Source organism: Puntigrus tetrazona, chromosome 13 (assembly GCF_018831695.1).
Source record: "Puntigrus tetrazona isolate hp1 chromosome 13, ASM1883169v1, whole genome shotgun sequence".
Classification (NCBI taxonomy): domain Eukaryota; kingdom Metazoa; phylum Chordata; class Actinopteri; order Cypriniformes; family Cyprinidae; genus Puntigrus; species Puntigrus tetrazona.
The window spans coordinates 10415943-10443533 of NC_056711.1; the positions used below are offsets into that span (position 1 = coordinate 10415943).

A 27591-nucleotide genomic window follows, 5' to 3' on the forward strand; every position below is an offset into this window, starting at 1 on the left:
TAAAAGTAGAATGTAAGAACGAGTTTTTGGAAAATAAACTAGTTTAAAACTAAAGTTGCAAACATACTAACAAAAATATGTATGCTTCAAGATAATTTTAATATACGGTAGTATAAAATGAAAGCAATGTTACTATGTGTATAAAAATCTAACTATTATACGTAATAAAACCATTACATTTTATTAATTTATCACTGAAAATGCAAACAGATTACTTTTAGGAATATAATAATAAAAAAAACAAGCAGTTAATGTGTGAAGAATAAAAAGAGGTAAGTGGAGGTAAAATAATTATAAGCGGATCTATTTCTTAATTTGGAGTAAAGGTTTGGTTTTGGTTCCCCTTACTCAAATAGCCTTTGCATCAACTGTTTGATTGGTTGTGTCCACTGTTCTGCTGTGTCACAAAGAGAAATGATGTGAGTTTGGTCCTTGATAAACTAAGACGGCATATGGAGGCATTAGCTGAATGAAATCTGTACAGGGAGCATCAGACCCCTGGCTAGCATGCAGCAGTGTATGGGTGGAGCACAGTAACCGATCCCTCATCTCTGATTAGTGGAGATGGTGAGGATCCATTCAGATCTTAAGACCCAAGCACAGGCCTCAGTGGACAGGCTGGTAATCTGAGTGTCCTCACTGCCGTTGGGTATTAGCTCCCTGAAAGCAGGGCTTAAGCTCAGGAGTTTTAAGAGCAAACAACCTGCTTTTCACTGTGCTAACCTGACAGCCATAGACCACCGGCAACATGAGAGCAGAACATTTCTTCATGCTGCTGGGCCTGGGCCTCATCCTCCTCGCTGCTCACAGTGAGTACTTCTCTCTCTCTCTCTCTCTGTCTTTTTAGTTTATTTTTTTGTACTTTTTAAGCTTTTTAACTCCTGTCTCCTCACTCGCTGCACGTGTGCCACATCTACTCACAAGTCTCGATTTGCATTTCACTCACAACTTCTCAGTTTGGTGTTTTGGCTTTTTTCTTTCTTTTTCATTTTCATCATTTTTTTTTTTATTTCATTTTGTTTCTCGGGTTTCTTCCTTTCGAGGCGTCCTCCTTATGACTGAGAATATCTTGTTATCCTCGAGGAAGGTGTTAAAGGACTAACAGAAAATAATTGGTGCGATTCAATCCCTTAAACAGATTGACGGCTAAAAGAGTTTGCAGGTCTTTGTTTTCATTAGATCGCTGGACCAAAAAAAACCTGAAGAATTCAAAAACAGCAGTGCATTAAATAGTAATGGCGTAAAACACAATTCAACATCGAAACATTCCTGTTAAAGCATTTGTTGTGAAATTTGAGTGCTAATTAAGTCTTGAAAAAGCAGTTTTTTTCACTAAATGCAAATGGGGTAATTTAAGTACAGCTAAGGGGCTGTTCAGGCATAATGTTTATTTTTGGCTAAATTAATTTAATACAATACTCAAATATATATTGACTGCTAAGTTATTACCAGTAAACGCCACCATGTATGATTGTACTATATCATAGAACTGTCTGGATCTAGTTGATTAATGACAGATGAGGTCAGGCATGGAGAATCTGGAGACTGCTTCTTCTTTCTTGTCAAGGACGTTGTGTGCAGATGATGCTTAGCTTTATTTGAAACCTCTGTTGGAGAGTTTTTGGTGTGAGTAATAAAGGAGACATTAGCATTAATTCCAAACCAGTGATTTATTTAACATATTCACATTTTATGTGTATATCTAAGTAATTTAGTGACTTATGTGACATCACGGATAAGTATATGATTCAACATGGTGTTTAGTACATTGCATATATAAATGTTTCTCTCAAACATTCTGAAATATTGGAACCCTGAAAGCAACTCGATCGACAGGAAGCAACAGTTCATTTTAGGAGTTAAAGAGCGACGCTTTCGAAAAGAATTGGACCTTCATGCTGAACTTTAAAAGTTTACCTTGTTTCAAACAGCCTGAATAGCCTGTCTGTAAAATCATTTTGAGTCTATCCTGTGAACTGAAGCTTTAGCTATCAAAGAGAGTGACTCAGAAGCAGCAGAAGGATGTCTTTAGGGTGAACCGTGCTAAGACACACATGGCAGATACTTTTAAAAGCAATGTCTGTTTCTGAAGGTGTTACAGTCATTGAGTTGTGTCTGATCTCGTTGGATTGAACTTCAAAGCATGTTTGCTGAAAAAAATGCACTTTTTGAGAGATGATAGCAAAGAGGCACATGAAAAAAGCTTAACCACAACATGTACTGCTGGGCATGTACAAGACAGTTAAAACACCGACATGTTTCTCTGCTGTGACTTTTATTCACTTCCCTGGGGTCTGTTGAGGGAAAGCTAAAAAAAGGGATAAAAACGTCAATGTTCTGTTTAGATTTCACAGACCAGTGAAAAAAAGATCAAGATCTGCAGATTATGTTTTAGGATCTTCAAAGATTTTTTTTTTTTTTGCTTCATCATGGAAATAAAAAACAGTGTTCATCAATCTATGTGTTATTATGAAGTAAAGTGATATTTTCTGTCTTCACACTAGAAATGGAAATACATTGAGTTTGTTAAGTCAGATGCATTGGATGCTTGCTTTTATTGTCAATTGTGAGAGACAAAGTAAAATTTGCCTTGATTGCTGGAACCATTGCATTGAGCCATGGACACTAAGATGAATAGAATGAATGGTAAAAATAGAATAAATTGTGTGGCTGTATATTTTTTACATTTGTTTTTCTTATAGTTTTCTTTTTCTTCATGGTTAAAAAAACATTAAAACAGAAATGTGACAAACATTTCATAAAATACTAACATTCATTTTCAGGGAATTTTATATTATGTGTTTATTATTATGTTGCTTTTTATGATAAATTGTTGTTCTTAAATTTATTGTTAATAATTATGTTTAATACAAGAATGCATAAACTTCTAATGCCTCAAAATGGTAAGATAATAAAATAATGTATTGTTATTATTATTATATTGATACTACTAATGCTTCTAAAGTTCATTTTATTCTCATTTAACTTCGTTATTATGCTTTATTTATTAAAAAACTAAATTAGGAAAAGCAATAAATGGTCGGTACTTACACTTTAGGCCTTTAATGTTGAATGACTTTTGCCTCTTCTTTGTTTTTATTTAGGTGAGGCGCTGAAGTGTTACACCTGCATGGGCTCTACAGATGAAGACTGTAATCGCCAGGGCTCTAAAACATGTCCGAGCTACTCGGATGCATGTGCTGTTGTCCGTGGACATGGCAGTAAGTTTAATGGGTACATAGTTAATAGTTAATCTTCCTGCATGGATGGATGAGAGGAAACTGAGAACCATTTTTTTTTATTTCCTTGGATGTGGGAGATAAATCACGGAGGGATAAATCTTTAGAAAAATCATTAATGACTGTGTGTGTGTGTGTTTTAAGGGGAGGCACTGGCTCAGGTTGGTGTTTAAGGAAGACAGACTGCTCTGTCTGGCTCCAGCTTAGAAATAGCAGGAGGTCTACAGCTTCCTTATGAGGATCAAGGCACATTAATATGTAATCACGCTCTCATACTGTTCTTGTCTTCTTAGGTGGCGTAATGAAGTCGTGCTCGTACAAATCCTTCTGCAGCCAGGCTAACAGCCAGGGTTACAGAGCTCCAGGGGTCAAAGTTCACTGCTGCTACTCCGATGACTGCAATGTGGCTGGACACGCCACCAGAATCAGCACAGGCTTCAGCTTCCTCCTGGGCCTTCTGTTATTCGTCTGGCATCTGCTGTCAAACTAATGCTTCTCTAGACAAGCTGACCTGGCTATTAAAGACCATTACCATAGTGGAACTTGACGGAACTCTGTATATTCTGTGATTAGGGATGTATGGATTCGCGTTTAGTACGATTAATGGTTATTTTCCAAATCATCAAAGTGATCATCCTTATCCCCTTGTTCGTGAGGATAGTGAACAGAGCACTCGCATGTCATTATTTAGTCGTTTGCAATGCACTTGTCAAAGAGAGATGTAATTTCCTCATATTCAGCTGGGATGTTCCCATGACAACGAATGCAGCACATTGTGTTTCTGAAGATTCGTTAGGGAAGGGATGCAATGCACAAAACAACATTTTATATACACTTTCTAAAGGTTTTATACATATTAGTTTTCATATATTAGCATATTTTAAAAACATTTTAAAAATATAAAATGTATATTTATTTGCAGCAGTTATGCTAACAACAATAAAAAGGCTTTGTGATTTTAAAACAGCGACATCTGCTGACGCACGTCGTGCTGCGTTCGTTGTCATGGGAACAGTCCAGTTGAAGATAATGAGGAAATTACATCGCTCCCTTTGAAAAGTGCATGACTAAATAATAACAAGATCATTACCATTTGGAAAATGACCATGAATCGTATGATACATGATATCGAATCGTTACACCCCTATCTTTGATTGTTAACATACATATTGTTAAAATACCACACTGCATATGTCAGCCAGTGTACTGCCATGGGATTGTGCATGCAATGCTATTAGGTTAATAAAGCACACACACACACACACACACACACACACACACACACACACACACACACACACACACACACACACACACACATACATACACAAATACATACTGATCGTCACATAAACAGATTTTGTCACATTTCTACTGTGCATAAAGCAAATGTATTTATTATTGCTCAGACTTTCTAGGAATTCAAAAAGCCAAAAGCCTTTTATTATGTAGGCCAAATGAATCTAAATGAATTCTATTATAGGGATGGTTCACTTAAAAATGAAACCCTTGTCGTCATTTACTCCCCTCATATCATTCCAAGGCACTGAAAAAAAAATTCAACTTTTTTTTCTTTTTTAATATTTTCCTTGAACAGCTGAAACATTTCACTAGATAACTCCAATTGTGCACCTTAGTAAATGATGACAGAGTTTAACATTTTTAGTAAATCATCTATTTAAAAGACATTTTGTTGTAATGAACAAAGAGTTTGGTATACCGGAGAAAGATATGTTATAACATGAGCCTCAAATAACTCTCTGGCTTGTTAGGCTTTTGTTTGATTGTAAATAAACACTGCTTTTTCCTTATGGTTCAATGGGTGTTTTCATTCGTTCATTCATTCATTCATTTAGGATTTAGTCCAGAAACAGTGAGCACGACAAATGGGTTATTTTGGGTAAATGGTTGTTTTTCTTTTTCATACACTTCTATATTACTGAGAAAATATAGAAAATATAGGCTAAATGTGACTTGGCGGGATATAAATTTTTGAATGCATCTATATCAGTCTCAAAGAATTGATGAATAGATGAAGCGTTCCGCCTAAATTCTCAAGCGCTTTACTTCTACTCAACACAAGGTGCCGCTGTAAAGTAACAAATCAACAGTAATCAAGCAGTTAACGACAGAGCCGCCGTCGGAACGCAGGCAAGTACCAGATCACCCTGAATACCTGACCTAACGCCTAGCGGGCGAGTTGTTTGTGCTCGAGTTGTACCTCTTCAAGCATAACCTCCCACAAACTTCTCGAAGCTTACAAATAATAAGCTATTAATCGTCACTTGTGGCGGCGTGAAGAGTCCGCATGCGCCTGTTTATCTAAAGAATTTGAGGGTTAACGTCGTGTTTATTAATGATTAACGTTAATCCTATCTCATTCCTTGTTTATCCATCAATTAACAATTAATATTGGCCAAAAATTCATTTTAAGCCAGCAAAATGCATCTATAAAACCCGCTTCTCAAATAGAGCGGCCATGATTGCCTTAACTATTATTGTAAGCCATTGTTTCGTGTTTAGTTGTAAATATGGAAGTACTTGAAAAATTGTAATAAGCTTTCAGAAACATTTTGTAATTTTAATTAATTAGTTAATTAAATGTTTATTTTTTGCCTATTTAGGCTGATTTCTTTTAATTAGTTGCACTTTTTTTTATTGTCAGCTAGCTTTGGCTCTTTTTTCTTTGAAGGTTTTATTTCAGAGCCTTAAAACTGTGTTGGTCATAAGTCAAAGCAGGACATGAGGTTATTTAAGCTGTAATTTAAACCTTGCCCTTTCTGTCTGTTGTGATTTCCGTTGCAACAGTGCTTTTATTTCTCTCACTTTTGCTTTGGTTAAACCCTCTCTCTTCTCTCGTTCCCTGGACTGAGTCTTTCTTTTGACAGACAGGTGTGATAGTGTGAACGAGCTGCCCCAGAGGGGGATAAAGAATGACCCCAAACTGTGATGCTCCAGGGCCGTTCCACTGGGTGCTTTGCTTTGCTTGTGTCAGTCCTGATCAGTCCTCATCAGCTTTATTTGGAGATTTCATTCTCACTTTCAACAAGACCTAATAGTGCTGTGGGTAAAGCTGCAGATCACAAGGCTAGAGAGGTCTGAGTAAAATCAAGTTCTTCTTCTAGCATCTTCGAGTTATCTAATTTTTAGGGCTCCTGAAATGGCAATATGTGAGTTTTCCTCCATGAAAAGTGCTTCACATGTTCTCATGTCTATTGACTAACATTTTCCATGCTTGCACTGAAATTTTATCATAGTACACCAGAGAGGTACCTTTGAGCTTATGGGGAAAACGATATCTAAAAAAAATGTATTATCGTTTTTATTAAAGTATGCTACTGCTTGCCATCTGTGGCATGCGTAAAGGTCATTGCTATGGTGACCATCTAGGAAGAAATTGCTCATTTGATCATCCCTAGGTAGCTGCTCAAGTCTAATCCGTTTCCACCTAGGGACACTATTACTGTAAATCCTATTTTCACTATGGAATGCCTTAAGCCACGTGTCATTTATTGGGATGCTGGAAACCAGATGATGGTCGTTTTGATCTCCTAGAAAGTCTTGCCAGTACACGTTGCACGTTTTTTTTTTGGTCCACACATGAACTATATCATGTTAGGTTGTCATAATTGCTTTTTGCAGACTACTAGAATTTTAAATAAGATGATGAATAACTTCTTTCCTCCATGTGGATTGGGTAACATTTTGTTTTCCTCCATTGAGGAGTACAAACTTTTGGTCCAAAATATATGTGGGTCAAAGACGTTAAATTCATTTGTTTTCTTTTAATTTATTTAAAAGTGCCTGAAAAAATGCTATTCATACCTGCAATGATTTTAGCTTCTTAAAAAACTAAATGATATTTATTCATTATTCATTATGTTTGTAACAAGTACTTTTTTATTTTGAAAAATGTATTTAAAAACTTTGATGGCTGTTTTTTTAGGCATTTAAGTCCCATAGCTTTATTTAACATTTACAATACATTACATTTTTGGAGAAATGTAATTTGACTCACTTGTGGATAGTATAAATTCTTTTGTAAAACCATATGAAACCAACATGAATACAAAGAGTGCATTTTTAAGAACTTGCCACTGCATCTGTTTTAAACAAGGTTTAAAAAGATTTTTCCTTTTCTATATTGTTTATGCTTTTTTTTTTTTTACAGTACATCATTGACCCATATGCTTAGTGTTTTGAAGAAAGAGCTTATTGAGCTGGTTGAAAGCCAGGGGTGACATCAGAAAAAGATCATTTTGGACATTTTTTGACAGCGTTTCCTCTTCCCTCCATGCATTGACAATATAGATAATAACCAATAGCATGGGTCAAGTGTGTCATATATCCTACAAACTGAGTGGGGGCACTTTAGTAGGCCGAATCAAATACTCTCTGTGCCTGTTTAGGAGGGAGTAAAAGTGTGGGTGGAAAAGGGAGCATGTGAGATGATGGCTGTGTTTACGAGTGTGCGGAGCCCGGCTGGCTGGTCTGAGTTCAGCCCGCGGTCACTGGTTCTGGGGTCTCCGGGTCTCAGGTCCTTTTTGAAAAAGATCCATGAAGCAGAATTAAAGTGATCTACCTCCGGATTGCGGACCCAGGGCTTTGGAACCAGGAAAGGAGGAGGGCACAGAGGCTTGATAGAAGAGGGGCAGAGGGGGTAAGTTCAGGAATAGGGTTTGGGAAAGGGAGGGAGAGTAGGAATAGGAGAGTTATGCATAATCAGTCTGGCCTCAGCTACTTTGAAATGAACCTAATAGTTTGTTCCGTGGAGCTAATATGGCTTGCAAGTGAGCAAGAGACATAAACTTTAAACTTGAGACTGAAATATATTTAATTAATAATTGATTTAAGAAGATTAATTTTGCACCTGACAAAAAAGCCATCTGCATAGAGTACTGTTTTTAGGGATGTGATTTCACTGAATTTCACACAGTTATTTAAATCTAGTTGTGTGTTACAATGCATACCGCTATGCAGTTTATATATATATATATATATATATATATATATATATATATATATATATATATGTGTGTATATATATATATATATATATATATATATATATATATATATATATATATATATATAATATACTGCATAGCGGTATGCATTGTATATATATATATATATATATTATCTAACATGAGATCTATAGGTTGGTTTACTGAAGTCTAGCTAATTAAATGAGTTTTTTGGTTTCACACTTCAGACTATGATTAATCATTTGTCACTGCAGGCGACTACTCGGTTTCCACAATTAACTGCTTTCTTCCCTGTCAGAGGAGGTTTTTTCAGTGTAGAACATTTTGACTGAAGATTTAGACCAATGCCTCTGAAAGACTTAATTATATGGTTTTACTCACGTGATAATTATTTCAGATTAGTGTTTTTTGCAGGCTGGAACATCTGACGCATGTGAGATGACACAATCTCTGCAGTGTTTCAGAGATTTAATAAGAGAGCTGATTAAACTTTTATTTCCTCTGCAACTACATTTAAGAGGCATCATTTATTCCTGCACGTGTATTCATTTAATCAGATTTGTATATTCAGTAAGCCCTTAGAAAATCATAAATAAACAAGTAAAGAAAAATAGCTTGTTTGCCTTAAAATAACAAATATGAATACTCCTTAGCATAAATGAAAGGCTCTTTTTACTCATCCCCCTCTGGGCCACACTGATGGCAAATGTGCCCATGAATATTCCAAACTGTGACTCTCCTTTAGCACTTCCCTCTGATTATATGTGATTTAGAAATTCTTTAAATGAACTGCAATTAAGTATTACAGTTTAGATTTTTTTTTATGTTATTATGTTTAGATGTCACAGGGAACATTTATTGATTTATTTATTAATGTATATAGTTGATGAGTGTAAATTCTTTTGGAAAACCTTGTAGGCATATTTGAAACTAAAGTAAATGTGTAGTCATTTATTTATTTACTGGGTTAGTTATTTAAGTTAGTTTGGTGCACAAAATATTTTACTGTGATCATCAATATAGCTATTTTATTTTATTTTTACAGTTAGTACAGTTTAGGTTTTTTTGCTTTTCTTCAACCAAATTTTTTATTCAGTTACATTTTCTTTTATAGGTTTTTATTTTAATTTGAGGCTTTTTAAAAACAAAATCAAAAACCTAACTGAAATTAGTTTGTGATCATTTGTATTTTATTTCAGTTAGATGGATATATTCAAGTTTTAACTTTAGTTTAGTTTTATTCCTAGTTATGTTAGTGTGTCTGTTTGTAGTTTTGCTCTTATGTTATCGTGTTGATAATCATAGTAATGCTGGGGTTCAAAAGAATGAAAATGACTACAAAAGCGGCAAGTGATTACCTACCAATCAGAGTCTGCTAATAAGCTTATGTTTTTTTGAAAGACTAAACCTGCTAAAAAACAAGAATTACACGTAGAGGATGTTTTTAGCCACTTTAGAGCAAATAGAAAAGGCACGGATGGAGTGAAGCCAAACTCCCAACCAAAGCCAAGTCACATCAGTAACCGCTGCGCCCCGGGGCAGGGGCAGGCTCAGTCAGCCATGCCATGCAACTGGGATAATTAGTTTTGGAAACGAATATCAACTGATATAATTGAGCATTCTCCCCTAATGAAGATCCTCCATGTTGTCACTGGTGAGACGCTAATTGAAGGGAGGCAGAAGGGGAGGCCATGAAGGGGTGACAGACCTGTGCTTCCATCATAGCCTGTCAAGTATATTATGTTCTCTTTGCTTTTATGGAGGTACAGTGTATTTCCTCTGTCACTCTGTGTTCGTTGCTTCCTCTTCCTTTGTTTTGTGTTCCAGATTTGAACTGGAAAGATAAAGGACTGCAGACCAAAGCCAGAGGAAAGGAGTATATTGAGGGAGGAAGGCAGGCACTTTGCAGGTAAAGCCCAGCTCAGGAAGGGTGAATTGAGGGGGGAGGTGTTCGGTTTAGTTGGAGCACAGGTCGTGTTGGGGTTTCAGTTGAGAGATGCAATGGGTTGAGGAGAAAGGGGTGAGCGAGTGGGGGAGAGAGAGGAGGTCACTGCGAAATCAGTTCAGGGGATAATAGGGGAGCAAATTGGTTTTGACAAGTTTGTGGAGGTGGAAGTAATGCAGTCCTTTAAAGAGAAGAGGGCAAATACAGGAATACCATGAGATAATAAAGGGAACCGGCAGGGAGGGGGGAGAGAGACGGGCCTCGGGCCAGGATTCTCAGGCCTGTGCAGTCTGTACCCCGTAGCACTGGGCGAGAACAGGGAGCCTGGCGCTACCAACAGACGGAGGCATGGAGCAGCGGCTGCCAGGTGCCATAATGGAGGAGGCACAGCTGGCCATGTTCTTAACTGTCCAACTGACTAGCCAACTTCTACATGACTCACCGCTTGGACTAGAAATGAACTTGATTTGCTGCGTTGTCGAAGCACAAGGCCAGATAGCGTGCTGTTACCTGTCGCATGATGCACTTAGCGCGGCATATCATATTCTTTTTCTTATCTTTTTCAATTACAGCTTTTCTGGAACAGACGGAAGTGTATTTCGAGTCCAAACTCGGATTAGCAGAGGGCATGAAAACTGCAGGACATAAGGGAGCATTAGACTGCTGGCATTTACAGTACTGAAGGAGCTCTGCCTGAATCAGCCTCCATTGGCTGAAAACTACAGAGAGTGGAGCTTAAGCCTCTCGGAACTATTTATAGGGCTTTCAAAAAAGTATTTTGCATGAAAACGCTCACATCCGAGGCCTTTGTTAGCAAGCTGATTCACACTTATTTCAAGTAAGCTCTTGGGCGTATTAAACTAATATGAAGAGCAGACTTTAAGTCGAGATGCTATCTTACACAAGACGTTTTTGGATAAATTAAAAAGAAACTTCATGTTTTTCCTTTTATGATGATGAGAAGGAAAGAATGTTATTTGCACACACTCAACTGAATGTCATCTCTTCAAACTCTTTATCATACTTGTATGGATTTCTTTCTTCTGAGAAACACAAAACATATGTTGGGCTCTAAACAACACTGACTGTTATGTCATGGACAAAAAGAACCTGAGACGATATCTTTTTTTGTGTTCCACAGAAGAAAGTCAAACATTCAGAATAACATGAAGGTGACTATATAATGATTTTGGTGTGATTTATCCCTTAAATAAGTCTCTGCAGGTTCCCATCCTCCTGTTTAAGGACGCAAATGCCGTTGCATTTAAACCCTCATTAAAAGTTTTTCTTGACAGATGCGGTTTCACCCCGGGTTCCGCTCCGGCATGTTTACACTCTGTCTCCTTCCCACTCAGTTCATCCAGTGACTGCAGTGGGCTGGTAGATCCTGCAGGGCTGGTAGACAATGACAGACCTTGGCAGACAGTTACGAGATGATATATTCAGACTCCTGTCATTAGTATGTATCTGTCTATGATACGCTCCTACTCTTGGCTCTTATTCTTGCACAGGAAAGCCTGCCATTCTGTTGGACCCATCTTATGTTTGCACGCCTGTTGAGTGGGCCGACAATACACTTAATGAGAAACTGCCAATTTATAAGGACTCTCCTCACATAACCTTGATAAGGTGCAGCTGTTGCTCAGATGGCAGTTTGGATGGGTCGTGTCTTCTGTTACAAGAACTCGTTCTGTAATTCAGACTCTATATCTTTTCTTAGTGTTTTGGAAACCAGGCCACAAATCAGCGTTTTCACCAAAACTCAAGTTGTTTCTGATTTTAACATTACTGTTTGACATTTTTTGCTTTGTTTATTGACTGGTAAATCATTTATAACTGCTATTCCTCTACTCTCCTGTATTTCGCTTTAGTCTTGCATTAAAGATCCTATATTGTCAAATCAGAAAATTCTTTTTTTTTCCACAATAAGTGAGGTCTAGGGGCTATGTAACTACCATATAAGTTTCAACCTGCTGTGATTTTTCACAAGCCGTTGTGACTTCCGTAAAAATTTGATGTCTGATCCACCATCCATGTCATTACTAACCAACAACATGGAAACATATTGAAAATGTTAACTTTAACAGATGAAACCAGATCGGCCAACCTGTAGCTCACTCCAGAGATCAGACAGAATTTTTACTATGAGGTGAATCACATCTAACATGTAAGTCACAGCCGAATCTGCATTGTTTTGAATGGGCTGAGTTTTTGAAAGAGCTCCTAAGATAGGAGCTGTAAAAACATATTGAGATGGTTTTTGTTATTTATACTGCAAATATATATTCTTAAGGACCTCGACACCTAAAATAAAACTCCAAAAAGGTGTACAATATGGGACCTTTTGGCTAGTTAATTCTTCAAACGTGTGTAATATTATAAAGCCTGTTAAATTAATGTAATGTATAGAAAATTAGGGATGCACTCATTTGAACATTTTGGTCAATACTGGTAATTAATATGCTTGCAGTACATTTGGATGATTAAGTTATTCACCACCGTTAGTTAGGGTAACCATGTGCCAGATCAAAAAGATGAAAATGAAATGTCGGGCAGGGTTAAGGTAGGTGTAGGAAAGGCTTTGTTGTCCCAATAATGTGGAACCCATTTAATAATTTGAAAATTTACACTCTTTGCATGTGCATATGGTTTTAAAACGTTTTACAATACAGCAGATAATTGCCACTATTTACCATAAGTAGTAAAAATAGCAGAAAATCATTCCACTGTAACATATAGTGTAAATTTAATCTATAGCTATATGACAAAGATGGGATGTTTTGGAAATCACCACAAGCTTGCTGTATAAATCCTGATCCTGGCCTGTTGTCCATATTCGTGTGTTCCATGTGCCCCTATCCTCTGTGCCTTAATGGAACCCACTGTGAAAGTAGCTACAAAACACAGTGAGAGGTCAACTTTAGGAGGGGGAAAGAGGAGGTGGAGAAAAATTAAGACTGTGCTTCTTCTCTTACTCCTAATCTTCTGACGCAGAGCAGTCACAGGTTTTGACAGCACGCTGTAATGACCTAAGCTACTCTCTGTGGGGGAGGCAAGAGGGGTTGTAAGAGCCATGCGAGTAGAGAGGGGAGAAAGGCATGTAGCCTGGTTTAAGGGGGTCACTGGAGTCAGGGGAAGCATTCAGGGATTATTCACTCTGGTTTTGTGTGGTGTTGCTCCAATGCCACTAGGGGAAGCAGACACACACATTTAGAGTGACAGCTCCATTCGTCCCATGCCTTGATCTTGATCTGTAAGCCCAGGTTTTGGGCTTACAGCTTTTGAATCTTGAACTGCATGACTCATTCAAGAAATTGCACATTTGTCATTTTAATTAAATTGACACTCCATTGCAGTTCAGTTTTTTTTTAACTTGCCACATCAACTTGTGAAAAGTCTGTGTGATCCTTCCTGTCTTCTCAGGATGTGGTGTCATTTTATCAAGACTGTTTTTAATGTGCTCAATTCTAATCGTCTCACTCAGCTCTAGTCAGTGGACAAAGCTGATGTGTGTAACCAAGGTGACGGGGTGCATTCAATTTGCTTGTGTTTTTAAAACAGTCTCTGTGTTGACGACAACTCTGCAAAATCACAGACACTTTAGTGCGTTTGTGTGTCCCGTGTTTCACACAACATCTGTTTCACGAGTCATACAATCTTTCGAGAAAAAATCATTAGAGACATGAAGTGAAATAATGGTAAGATGTGTATAAGCACATTTAGTAAAATGTGTGTATTTGAAAACTGTGGTTGGTAAAATGTATAAGGCTTTTAAACTTTTTTGTATTTATTATTTACAAGGTGTCATGATTCTAGTCCACAAACTTTTGCTCATTCACCACCAGATGTCACTCCCTCTTCACACTGACTATTGCACCACACCACTGTTGTATTTCACTCCGGACTTTAATTCCCATCACATTGCACTGACCACACACACCTGACTCTACTAATCACAAATTCACCTGATCATTCAGCTACTTCCAATCACGCTACTTAAGCAATGGACTTCCTATTGCTCACTTCAGAGCTATTTTACAGAGCCATTCCTAGTTGCCTAGTTTTTTGCTTTGTGTGTTTTCCCATCTGCTGACCCCGTCTGTGTATTTTGGATATCTCTATTGTCTTGCCGTGTGGACTCTGTTTATCCCTGTTTGGATTATTGCTCATGTACCTGATTTAACTCTCTCTGTATTGCCTCATTGGATTACGTTTGCCATCGACTGAGCCTGCAGATGGATCCACATGCTTCTCGTTTCATCAGCCCTGTTACAGAATACTCAGCCTTACTAAGATCCAGCAGCTTTCCAGAAGAACATTGGCCAAGTATGAACATTGCAAAACTGTTATTAGTTACTGTATTGCAGATGAGGAATGCAGCACCGGATCTGTGACTGAATTGCATCAGTTTACACGGTGATGGCAACAGTGGATTTTACTCACAAAATGGCTACCACGACAATGCCCAGTCATGTCTCAAGACATGGTTGATCTTCATGAGCCCAGTCAAGCAACAGATAATTCATGAGTGAAGTAACATCACAGCTGGTCATCCAGAGTCTCATCACGTCACAGCTGATCTTCCAGAGTCACGTCACATCACCGAAGATCTTCCAGAGTCACGTCAAGTCACCACTGATCTTCCAGAGTCACGTCAAGTCACCGCTGATCTTCCAGAGTCACGTCAAGTCACCGCTGATCTTCCAGAGTTATGCCACGTCTCTGCGAACTGTCCAGAGTTTAGTCACATTACTGCGGGTCATCCAGAGTTTTGTCACTCCCTGTCTATTTCACCCAGAAGGTCAGTTTGTCATTATTAAAGACAAGCATCAAGTGGGGAGGATCCACCATTAATGTCAGTACAAGTAGCTGGTTTTTCCAAACCAGTATCAATCCCTCTGAATTCCCCTGTTTCAGAAATGATTCCCTTGTGCTAAATACTTCCCATATAATGGGTGTCCCCTTGTGTTGCATTTGGGCTATGCACACCACCACAGAGCTGTCCAAAATGGTGGTGGCTACGATAACGTCTCCAGAGGTGGCAGTTGATGCCTTGGAACCTCCAAGAAGGTGGCATCTGCCAGAGTTGGCGACCTACTCTGCAGAGCTTCTTAAAGTGGCTCTTGGTATGGTGATGGTGCCCAGAAACACACGCTCAGAGTGTCAAGTTGCGGTCAAGGAGACTATTATTGAACTCAGTCTTTGCCCTAAGGATACTACTGTAGAACCTTTGGTGGTGGCAGCAACTGTTGCAGAACATCCAGAGGTGTCAGTGGTGCCTACTTCTGAACTCTTGTCCTGTCACGGCTATGGAGGCAATCTGTGAACTCTCGCCCTGTCCCGTCATGGAGGCTGTCTATGAGCTTGTACACTGTTGAATGAATAATTCAATGACTTACTTATGAAGACAAGTCATTGTTGCATCTACTTGGCATAATGTAACAAAAAAAACAACAACAACTCATCACTAATGCACAGTGTATCAGTACTCTTAAAACTTACCTAGCTTGGACCATTATCCAAGTTATTTGAGTTTAGTTTGCTTCTTATTTCTTGCATGCAAAGCTAAAGTAAGTTGTCTAAAACCGTTAAGCAAGTCTTTAGGTATCTTTAAAACTGTGCTTATCAATAATGGCTGCTCCATTAGTGTTTTTCGTAATGAACTCTGCACAGGCATTAAAAGCCCACCCCAAATGACCCAAGAAGCCAGGCGGCAAAAGAAATAACAACACCTCACTGGGAAAAGCCTGTCAAAACCTTCATTTTAATTCCACACTCCTCATATGTGAGTGTAAACAGTAAGCACTTGTGTTCAAAAGTGTGTTTGCCCTTTTCTAGCAGTTTAAGTAGACAGTTTAAGACTCATGATTTCCCATCCAGTGCTAAATAGGTAGAAAATTGTCCTCATATATATATATATATATACTTTAAGTCATGACTGGAGGGATGATTCATCACCCTGAAGACAGGTGAGAGTGGAGGAGCAGAGTGCTGTTGGGTGCCATATTTTTGGCTAATTGGACAGCATGAAGCATGTCCTAAAAATGTAATATACGTAATGTGGGCCACCATCTAATTATTTAACCACCAATCTTGATGTATCTGACGCCTGAGGCTTATGCATTAAAAATTGTAATGAAAAAGTTTGTGAGTTAAAGAAACAAAATATGGCTTATAATTGTAAAAATTCATTATAAATGATTTAATTACATTCTGCTTTATCACATTCCAAACAGCGAGACAGACTCAAAGGTGAGGCCACACTGTCTGTGCAGTGGAAATTAATTTCCACACTAATTCTATCAATAAACAAAAGCTGGGGTGTATAAGTCTAGCACACACATGAAGGATCTGTAAACTCGCTTCTCTCTCAGAATAAGTGGCTCTTCACAGAATGCCATGTTTAAACCAGCCTTCTATGCAGAGATGTTTATTATTTTGTGAATCTGTGATTTGTTTGTGACTGGTATTTTATTTATATCTTTTCATTATTTATGTGGGGACGAGAAGTTAAAGACAGCTTGTCAGTGGAAGATGCCTGTGGGATGGCACATATAATTCCCGAACAACACATCAACATGGGGACTGTATTCATATCACTGGCCATGTTACAAAAGTGTGTAAACTTAATATTCAATAGCCAGGATGGAATAGTGAATGGATAATGCTTAAGAAATTAAGCAGATATTAAACGACACACTTCTACAGTATTTTAAAGTGGAAATACGTTATAAACCATATTTACTTGCCAAACCCAAACGTATGTCTATGCAGTGAATTCTTCTTCTTTGTTTTTATTCATAAAAAACACTATACAAATCTACAAGACTATATTATACAATGCAAAATTCAGTTTAAAGTTGAAATAGTGTATATCTTCTGAGAAATGCACAAGTATATACTGTAGTCTTTCTTTTGAAAAATGATGTTATGGTTTAGGATTTGTGGATGGTAGAATGCAGCGCAGTCAATCAGATTCTGGGTAAGACTATTTCATTCAGCTCAGTTTATCCTTTTATTCTGCAGCTAAATGTTGTTTTAATTTGTTTCTGTGAAAGATAAGGAATAATGCACCATGCAGGAGTCTCTTTGCTGGCACAAATCCATGACAACCCAGGTCTTAGTGGCAAGTCTGTCATGTTTCTGGAGAAACATCTCATGCATTCTTGCTGTTCATTGCACAAACAAATAGCAAAGTCTAAGTCAAACTCACAGAATGTCTTTCTAAAGAGTAGAAAGGGAAGCTTTCAGTGGTTGGAGTTCAGTTCTGAATGTCACAGATTTCATACTGGCAAGCTTTTAAGTGCTTCCTACAGTGCCATTAGTGGCACAAAAACATTTTGGTGAAATCATTCAAAGAGGATAACAAGACTGAAATATGGCCTTAACGGCAGCAGTTATCACCACTGGGCTTTGTGTGTCTGTGGAAGCTTATGGCAGCGTGTCATTTCCGCTAAATCACTACTGCTATATTGCCTTGACTGAAAGGAGTGTGTGACTCAGAAACTTGTGATAAAGTGAAAGCCGTTGAACTTTTGTTGGTGTCACACTGTTATGCCTCTTAGAGAAATGCAGAGGCTCCATAAATGCACTGCTGTGAAAGATGAGAAAAGTTTAAGAGTTATATGTGGCTGATATATGGCTGTTATATGAAGGGCAGCGCTTGTGTGAATATGCTTTAAATAGATTGAGAGAGAGAATTTGCATACATTGTGTTCTTTTGGAAAAAAAAAAAAAAAAAAAAAAGTGAGGCTGTGGGAAGTCTCTGTATGTTTTGTGGAAGTAACAGACCCAAACTCCGGTTTTAATCGATTATATTCTCTTCCAGTGAGCCTTTAACCACTGTGACCATATCATTTGTCATTGAGATGAACAGGAAAATAAGCAGATTTCAAAAATGACATTTTGGTCTTTTCAGTAAAATTAGTGCACTATTGTAATGCAGTTTAATAAATCCGGCTTATACTTTAGTTGTTCAGTGATTTATGAAAGAGGGTATTCACAACTTGACACATTTTAACATGTGAATTTCATTGTCACGTTTGTGTAATTTTATGCAAATGTAAGTAGTAATGTTACGTTTATCTGGTGCAAATAGCGTATGTTTGAATAATCTTATATACAGTATACTTTCGATTTTTTGATGAGGTAATTAACCCATAGGTGCTAACAGATTGCTTCAGTTCAGTGTTTTTTCACTCTTCAGCTTCAGAATCATGCAGCTTAAACTGATCGAACTCTGACATGGGAAAAGATTAGAATATTTAAATGCCATATTCTTACTAGATTTTCTTTCTTCAAAAATATTTTACGTATTATGTTGAGGTATTATTGTGTCTTCAATCATATTATGCTTCAGAGTATGTTTTAATTGAAATCGAATGCTTATCATACTTTTCACCATAAAACATTTTAATCTTTACTTTTAGTGAAATTATTCATAGTGCAATTTTGAACAAAATTATTCGAATGACATGAGGGGGAGTATATGACTGAACTTAAATTCTTTGGTGAACTGTCTCTTTAAACATAGCTTGAGAAGGAGGAAAAGAGAAAGCAAGTGGCCTTTACGGCCTTAGCCTGGGGTGGACATGGTCTGTAGTACGTGTCTCCATGTCCCTACCTCCCGTTTTGGCCCCCAGAGATGCGGTTAGGTCCCCCCCTCTCGATCCACCGCTCGGCGCCCCTGGCCATAGCTGACTTTACAAGCAGCTGGCCGTGATGTGGAACAAAACACTGTGGAAAAGAAGGGGAAAAAAGTTCTGCTCTTATCTCCCGCTTTTTTCTCTGCTGTCCCCTCCGAGATGGGAAAAGGGAGGGGTTGACCGATTTAGCAGCTGCTAGGTAATACACTTAGAAAGTCATTTGTTAAAATCTAATTGATGGCTATACCTGCACCTTCACTCATGGTGTCTGGGCAGGGCGGTGTTGAACTGCAGCAGATGCTGGCGGTCTGTTAGAGACCTCCACCCTAGTCAAGGTGCTCTAGCAGCACAGCGCATCCACAAACACACAGCAGAACGTACGCACACCGCACATATGCTCACACACCTGGGTGACTTGACCATATAATTAGTTAGAAAATTAGAACTGGCTTCATCAGTATTAAAATGCAACCATGAAAGCCTGTGATCACTTTTTTAATATATTTTTATTAAACACGTTTTTCAGGTAAAGAGAAAAACTGTATATAAATACTATATACTGCATATATGTGTGTGTGTGTAAAAAAAAATAAAAATAAATACACACACACACACACATATATATATACACACATTTTTGATGCACATGCAATAAACCTTAGAACTTTTTCAACATACTTCTGTTCAAAATTCAAAAGTACAGCATGCGTTTGAAATAGATTTTTTTTCATTAAATGAAAACTTAATTTCTTTTATACAGTATAATGTATTCATTTTGATTACTCTCATTTCTACTTAAATATAAATGACACATTTCAATTAATGTAATAATAATTTACAATAAATTGTTTAATAGATTAAACCGGTCACACTTATGTTCAATTCTCGTTATTATCAAACCATTAACCATGACTTCTGTCTCAATATCCTAATTCGCTGCTTATTAATAGTTGGAAGTTATTAATAGTTAATAGTTGTAATGTTTACAAATTGGGTAGTGTTAGGGATGTAGAATATGGTCATGCAGAATTTGTGCTTTAAGTACTAATAGACAGCAGATGTTAATAATAAGCATACTAAAAAGAAAGTAGTTAATAAAGAGAATTTGTCCATATGCTAAAGTGTTACCATTAAACTTTAGTTATTAAGTGTAAATACTGCTTTATTATTAATTACAACATTGTCTTCATTCTTTCTACTTTCACTTCTTTTCTTAATTTGGGGGCTGAAAGTCTACATGGAGAAGTTAAAAGATCTCTTAGCTAGAGGGACTACCTCACAGAAGACTGTGTCATTGAGCTTATAGTCTGCGTGTGTCTCCCACCCTTCACTGCCGTCACCCTTTGTGTGTTTCATTTGCACCTCTCAAGCTGATGGGCCGGGTCTGTCCTACAGGGACATTACCTGATGATCAGAACAGCAGCTGTGTTCTCACTTAGCTCAGTTTGTGTTGCAGAGGTGTGCGTGTCGAGTGTGCGATTTAACATTAGCGAGCCCATTTAAGCGAGGGCCTGGTGGCATCGAAATGCGCCCACGGTCTGCGGACTGCGCCGGCGGGTAGAGTGAAATCATTTCACATCAAAGCAATCACCAGCAGAGCCTGAGGTGCCGTTCTCACCAGCAGAACTGTGACACACCAGGCACCGTCGCAGCGCACTCAATCTCTCCTCTCGCCTCCCAAAACCAGGCTGTCACCCCCGGTCACACATGCCTAGCATTAAACACATGCTCTAACACATACACACTCATGCAAGCAAACCCTTGCGTCTCTCCTCTATCAGCCCTACGGAGCGAGTGGCTAATTACAAACCTTACTCCAGGCGTTCTGGAGGCTTGCACCCAGCTCAGAAGCCTCCGTGGCCTGCTGCTCTGTGAGTCCGACCGCAGGGAGATGATGGAGAAATGGAACTGTCAGCCTGGGTGCTACGCTGACACTCTGGGTGCAAATAGGATGAAACTCAGCACCATCTCTTGGGAGGCTGTACACATAAAGTGTGTGTGTGTTGTTGTGATATTTGGGCTGCGTTTCAAGGGAAAATGAGTTGATGTGTATCGCAGCAGCTTCAATGACCTTTCCGCCCTGCGACTGAGTCTTATTATGCACCGATATGCACACACAAACCGTGTTGGGGAATAACTAGCCTAGCTAAATTGTTTAGAAGCATGACTGTTGCTGACTGTAGCTATTCCACCATTTGATTAGCCTTTATGTAATGTCACATGATGAGCAAGCTGAGGTAATCACACACTTTAGTCTGTCTTGCTCTCAGAACAATAGATTCTTTGTATTGAATTGGTTCATTCTAAAGGATCCTAATGTACAGTGTTTCAGTTTTTCCAGTTTGTTCTTCTAGGTAGCATTTCTACATTCATTCAAAAGGTTGTTGTAACTGTACAGGTTTAAAAATATACATTGTTAAGTTCTAATTTATGTTATAATTTGGAATGTTGAGTTATTCAAAAACACTGTACCAAAACTGTTGAACTATTGCAACATAAATTATATAACTATATAGTTACTTTAAAAATATATATTTCCCACTTAGTTTCATGGTACAGTAGTAGTACAGTGTACTATAACTATATACTATGTTAACACTAGCTTGTCTGTATTTTAACTACTTGACATTGTGCTTATAGATTTCCATTTTTTTCCCAACGCTACAGTACATCGACTGCGTACACCAGCTACGATATGCTACTTTTGTCTGCCATCAATCATGTACAACTGGGCTTTGGGAACCTCATTTTTAACAAGTGACCAATGGGACTCATTTAAATAGCTTTTACCAGAGGGAGACCAGCGGCAGAAGATGATGATGAGTCTCGGATGTAATGAACTGGCTTTGAATTAGCGCAGTTGCAAGCAGGTCAACTAGCATTCATGTGCGTGAATGGCTGGAAGCTGAAGAGTCAAGCTGATTCAAACCGAGGGACACCACGGAAAAAAAGGGAAAGAAATAATAATAAAAAAATAGGTTCATGACGCCCTTGGCTGGAATTGGAGCTTAATGTAATCTTTTTAATAGTGGTTTAAATGACTAGAGGCTCTTATTTACCTCTGGACAGCAGACAGCTGGTTTGACAGGTGCTGGCAGCAGTGCTACGCCTGCATAATCAGTGTCCGACTGGTTCAGTCACACTTTGGGTTTACGGAGAGCCCTGTCAGACACTGCTATGGGCTGTCACCATGATTGCTTTTGTCAAACCAGACATCGCTAAGATTCCTGGATAATGATAAGCCCTTTGAAATCTCAGCATGCCTGTGTTGTCTGACAGGCCGACGGTCCGGTCACTGCTGATTTTGTACAGTCAAACGCATTTGTTAGCCTATATTTTGCAGATGGGGGCTGCTGGGATGGACGTCATTGAAGTTATTTTAAAGCATTAGTGTGAGTTTTTGAATCAGACAGGAAGTTTCTGACATAATGAGAGAGAAATTAGACAGCCGAGGTTGTCTTCCAGCACCCTGGTCTCTTGCTCCGGGCATAGACTGTCATTAGGAGTCCAGAGAACTAGTTGTACCGCTGGTCACCCTGTTATTAGCACTCTTCTGATTGCGTTTTCACATTGTTCTTCATCTTTCCTGTAGTTTTACCTCACGACTTTGGTGAGGTATCATTAGCCATGCTGAACTGCTGACTTCAGTTCTGTGATTGACAGCCGGGTCGAGTCGTCTGGAGGTTTTCGTATCTCGCGTCGGCGTGCTACCTGCCGCTAATGGCAACGTTCCCCAGACAAGGGCTCCTGAATTAGCATCTGCCAGTCTGGGAGCGGGTTTGCGCTAATCAGCCTGGGATGGGGAGGAGAAGGAAAGGAAGATTTAAATTACATCTTTTGCAGTCAACAGGAGGAGCACATGAAAGCAGGGTGTCCTGCCATCTTATCAAACAACTGGAAGGCTGGAGATCAGTTCTGACAGAACCCCGCACACCTCGGAGACTCCGCAAGCACATCACCAATTAGGATTCTTTAATGATTTCTTGTATTAATAATAAATGGCCCGGGTTTGGGGAGGGCGTGTGTCGGATATGAGTGTGTGTGAGCGCTGAATGTGTGTATTACTTCATGCGTAAAGGGCTGAGTTTCATCATGGTGTCAGTGACAGTTTGTGGCATTTGTGGTTACCCCTCTGTCCTAATGCAAAAAGCTGTTAGAGGTCTCTAAGGAAACTGACTCCACATTGGGTTTCAGCTGGAAATCTGAAGAGTGGAGGCTCGTGAACTGCTGAGGTGGATGTCGGGAAGCTGGGGCTGCTTCAGTAAGACATTTTCCTGGAAAAAGGTGCCACAGCTGAAACTCGCTTTTGTTGTGACCTTATAGAAAATATTAATCACTTCTGCTGAGCACCTGGTTGGTGGCACCGCTGTTGGTGCGCTGTTATACTGTATTATTATTATCGTGATTAAAGACAAACACAGGGACCCTAAATTAGAAGGACGCACATATGGAGATGAGGAAAAGAAAATATTAAATACTTGAATGTGTTATATAAAAGGAAAATCTTCTTTTAGAGTGTAATCTGCAAAAAAGTAGGTCGACTCGGATCAGCAGATAAATTTATCGTGCAAAAGTTTCCTTCAGAAAAAAAGGCCGGTCTGGAAAATAATGCGTTTGGGAAGCAGTATCCCTCTGAGACACTCATTGGTCATTTTAGCTCTGCCTATCTTTTCTTTTTTAGATTGGATCTCTTTGTGTATATGGCCAGGTTTCCACTCACATATCTGTATGATAATATTTGTGATGGAATTGGCAAGAAAACAATTTTAATTTTCAAAATATTAATTATTTTTGATAGCTTTAATATATGCTCAAAACTGTTAACATAACTTTTGTGAAATAGGTATTTATTAACCTAGGTTCAAATGAATTTCTACCTATACTAATACAGTTTTAGCACTTCAAATTAAATTGAGCAACCAATGATAATAAACAATAATTATTAAATGTATATTTAAGTTTAATTTTGTATTTTTTTATTTTATTTTATAAATGGGGAAAACAATTCTAGTAGCAAATCACGTGGCTTTGTCTTAGCAAGTCATTTATACATAAGAAAACATTGATCTGGCCATTCTGAAATGCCACAGCCAAAGCCTGTCATCAAAATGATTGGCTGCTCTGACCTCCTAGAAATGTCTGACATTCTGTCGCTCCCAGACATTTGTTACTGATCACTAGCAAACAGTGTCCAGTTTGTCAATTTCACTGCGTTTTGTCTGCGCGCGCTAAACCGTAACCATGCTTTATTGCGTTTAATAAATGAACCACAGTTGCATTTGTGCCAGTTTCCCTGAAAGTGACAAATTTGTTCTCTTGAACACATGGGACAGTGCTTTATTTGCAAATCGTATTTGCAAATGCAACTTGAGAGCACATAATTATTTAGTTTGCCGTTCTCTCCTATTTGCATAACAGAAAGAAGATAACACAAAAGCCCTGAGCTGAGAGGAATGATCTGGTTGGGGTGCCCTCTAGGTGATTTGTTTTGGCAAGAAGCGTTTCTTTGACGTGTGTATGTGGCCATGGTGTGTCCGCTTGTGGAGGCCACGGGGTGAGGTGGCGTGATGTATTGAACAAGACTGACCTTGGGAAGGGTCTGGCTTTCACTCCACATCGCTCTGACCCTGCTCTCTCCCAAACGTTGGCTGCCATCATAACGAGTTCACTGAAAAATGACTGGATGGTGCTTTCCTCCTTTGTCTCCGTGGATTCATATTGCTTCCAGGTCCGCTGCATCTTTGCCACGTTTTGTTTGGTGGTGCAAACCTGGCTACTAGTACTGTCAGCTGTAGTCAGCAGGTCATAAAGCTGATAAACCGACACACAAATTAAGTTTTTCCAAAATGCTCTGACTCCATCTGACATCCGTTCTATTTTGGGCCTGACGTAGTCATCCTATTTTCTCAGACTCGTATGCGGTTTGCTTTACAGTGTCAGAGCAGCGGGCCTCCCCTGAAGCGCCGCTGAGCATGGAAGCCTGCTTGGCAAGTGCAGATAGTGGCCGTGTTACAGCAGGGGGTTCACAGAGTCAGCAGTCTGGAGGTTACTTTCATTATCAGTCTCTGTTTGAACATCCTTGGCTCCAACTTAATCTGAGTTGTCACAAATGCTGTTTTTAACACTGCCACAGAGAACAAAGCAACATGCCTTGGGCTCTGTGACCTGCCTGGTTACAACAGATGTTTGTGTGGTCCCTGCTCAACCGTAAAGTAAATGACGTGTGGCAACCAGGACAATGGATATTATTCATTGTTTACTAGTAAGTAGTTAAGGTGATTAAGGTGAGTTTTAATCAAATTAATTTAGAGTATGCATAAAGAAAAAGTTAATCCAAAAATAAATACATTGTCATTATTTATTTTTGGTTCTTTTTAGAGCTTGACAGATGTATTTACAATTGAAAAATACATCATGGAGCAAAGAGAAACCCGAAAACATTCCGACATACACAAAAATATTGTCATTTAAGGATTTCAAACAATAATTAATTGTGGCTCTTTCAAGCAGCACACAAACTGATCTTCTCTTCCTTTTTACTAGTTAGGCCTATAGCATGAAATAAACACGGAAGAACAATAGAAAGTAAGTGGAAAGATGTTACTACACACAATTTTCAAAGTTCAGGTTCGTCAATGTTAATCTACTCTCTTGTCTGGTTTGTGTAATAAACAGAAATGGCAGATTCTGTGTTATGATTGGTCAGATCGTCTGTCAGTTAACTAGCGAAAGGGCCAACTGTATTCAAAAGATCTGTCTCGCTTTTGCGGTTCATTCCAAAGCACTGGATTTTATATAAGTACTCATTTAAAAATGTTCATATTCATTCTAAACATACTCAAGACTTTAGTGTGTATGGTTGTTAGTATAGGCCTGGATTGTGACACAGACTGAAACATTCTCTGAAAGTTTCTGATGAAGGCCTGTCCACTTTGTCTTCTAACATGTCACTTTGTTGATATTCACTGCTGACTCATGTTCAATTTGGTCAAATAAATCTAATTTATGGGCTATTTTGACAATTGATGTTCCCCGTAATATCCATCACAGAAATTTATATGAAAATGCAAATGTCCAGACTATAAATCTAGTAAAGAAACATTGAGTCGTATGGGAGTTAAAATTACACCCTTGCCTGGACAAGTAAGTGACATTTTCAAAATAACTTTTGAATTGTCTAACCTCAAAAAGTCTCCTTCTACCATTGTGACAAATGATACCTGCCTTGCCTGTCAGGTTTCACTAATTGAGCCTTTTTAAAATCATTAGCTTGCAAAGCGAGCTTGAAATCCCCATGGTTCAGAGCAAATTAGTTGAGGTGTCTCCCCTCTTCAGCACATATTACCATTATAACAACTCTTGCCATCACTGGTTTTTGCTTCCACAGCTAATACATATCTCCTTTATTTTTTAACATTGCCATAAAACCTTAATGATTGGCTTAACTAATCACTATTTGTGAGCTAAACAGCACTCAGATTGACTTTGGGCTTCGTATTATCTACTTTACTCTCCGTTTTTTTTTCGTTGTTTTTGTGAAACGATACTCATACTGAAGGTTTTAAGGGGGAAAAAAGCTCAAGATTGTGCTACGAAAAACAAGCAAATTCTCTCTATTAAGTCAAATCTAAGTATGATTTGCAGGCAGTGGAGGCTACTGTTGTTGCCATGACAAATATAGCAGAGAAGAAAGTGAATGTACTCCATAGAGACACAGGTGTCAGGTAATGGCTGCTGGGCTGATTCACAGAGATGTTTCCTTTGTTGATTTGGACATGTTCCCTGCAGGTAACATTTGTAGGGCAGAACTGCCAATTTTTACACTTGATAGTAATGATGGTACAACTAGCATTAACTGTGCTTTTATTAGGAGTAAAATAACTCCACAGTAAAGCTTTGATGCTTTCCATTTTTTTTAACACATTTAAAATTTCCTGCCATCTGGAGTTGTGCATTTTATACAAAAGAAGTAAATCTGAGATGTAATTATTTTGATAGTTATGCAATTATTTCACATTTTCAACATTTTTTTTTTAACAGCTTGATCATCGAAGCTTTTGGACCAGCCATGACATACTGTATACACAATGCTTCTGCATGACTTACGCAACTTAATCTCACGCAACTCTGGTTAATTTCATGCAATTTATTTGGCTGTAATACTGACATCTATATAGATTTTAAGTGCAATTGTGACCGTTTAGAAAAAGCATGTTGTTCAGTTGTTAATGAGAAGAATGTGATCTTGTTCCCTGGAGTTTTCTGTTTTTATGCTTGTGATTTTCTTCTTCGAAAGCAGTTCTTCAGAGGTGATAACTGCAGTGTGGGGGAAAACTAATGATCTGGCCTGCCAACTCTCTGGACCTTGACTCATATAGTGGATGCAGTGCAGGCTGCGTTTTTTTTCTGCTGAACAGATGATGTGTTAAGGTCATTGGCCATGGCTTTGTCTTAGCAGTCAGTTTATGTCCTAAGCCGCCTTTGACTTTTTACGACTTTTTTGGCAATAAGCAGGAAATATACTGCTATGATGACCAAAAGTATGTGTAATGTATATGTGTGTGTTTGTGTGTATATATATATATATATATATATATATATATACATACACACACACACACACACACACATATATATATATAAATTGCCCTCCAAAACTTTAAAAACACTCCAGTAAAGTGGGGTATTTTGACAATATTGGCACCTTTTTAATTTTTAGTAATTTTTCACTGATAAGGGATAACACAAACTATGAAAAATTATTTCATTACATA

General features: G+C 38.4%; 1 protein-coding gene across 2 annotated transcripts; it reads left to right on the forward strand.

Moving 5' to 3' along the window:
* Positions 1-297: 297 nt before the first annotated feature.
* ly6pge (lymphocyte antigen 6 family member pge) lies at positions 298-4484 on the forward strand. 2 transcript variants are annotated; one of them, XM_043256317.1, is made up of 3 exons: positions 298-809; positions 3105-3221; positions 3533-4484. In XM_043256317.1, the coding sequence occupies exons 1-3, from the start codon at positions 749-751 to the stop codon at positions 3727-3729; spliced, it is 375 nt and encodes a 124-aa protein (XP_043112252.1). In that variant the 5' UTR covers positions 298-748; the 3' UTR covers positions 3730-4484. The 2 variants fall into 2 exon arrangements, 1 of the variants encoding a protein (XP_043112252.1); XR_006252423.1 differs by lacking the exon at positions 298-809 and having other exon boundaries at positions 2880-3234; positions 3533-3652.
* The last annotated feature ends 23107 nt before the right edge of the window (positions 4485-27591 follow it).

Coding starts and splice junctions, on each gene's coding strand:
- ly6pge (XM_043256317.1), top strand. CDS start 749: ATGAGAGCAGAACATTTCTTCATGCTGCTGGGCCTGGGCCTCATCCTC. Junction 810..3,104: donor CATCCTCCTCGCTGCTCACA/GTGAGTACTTCT, acceptor GTTTTTATTTAG/GTGAGGCGCTGAAGTGTTAC. Junction 3,222..3,532: donor TGTTGTCCGTGGACATGGCA/GTAAGTTTAATG, acceptor TTGTCTTCTTAG/GTGGCGTAATGAAGTCGTGC.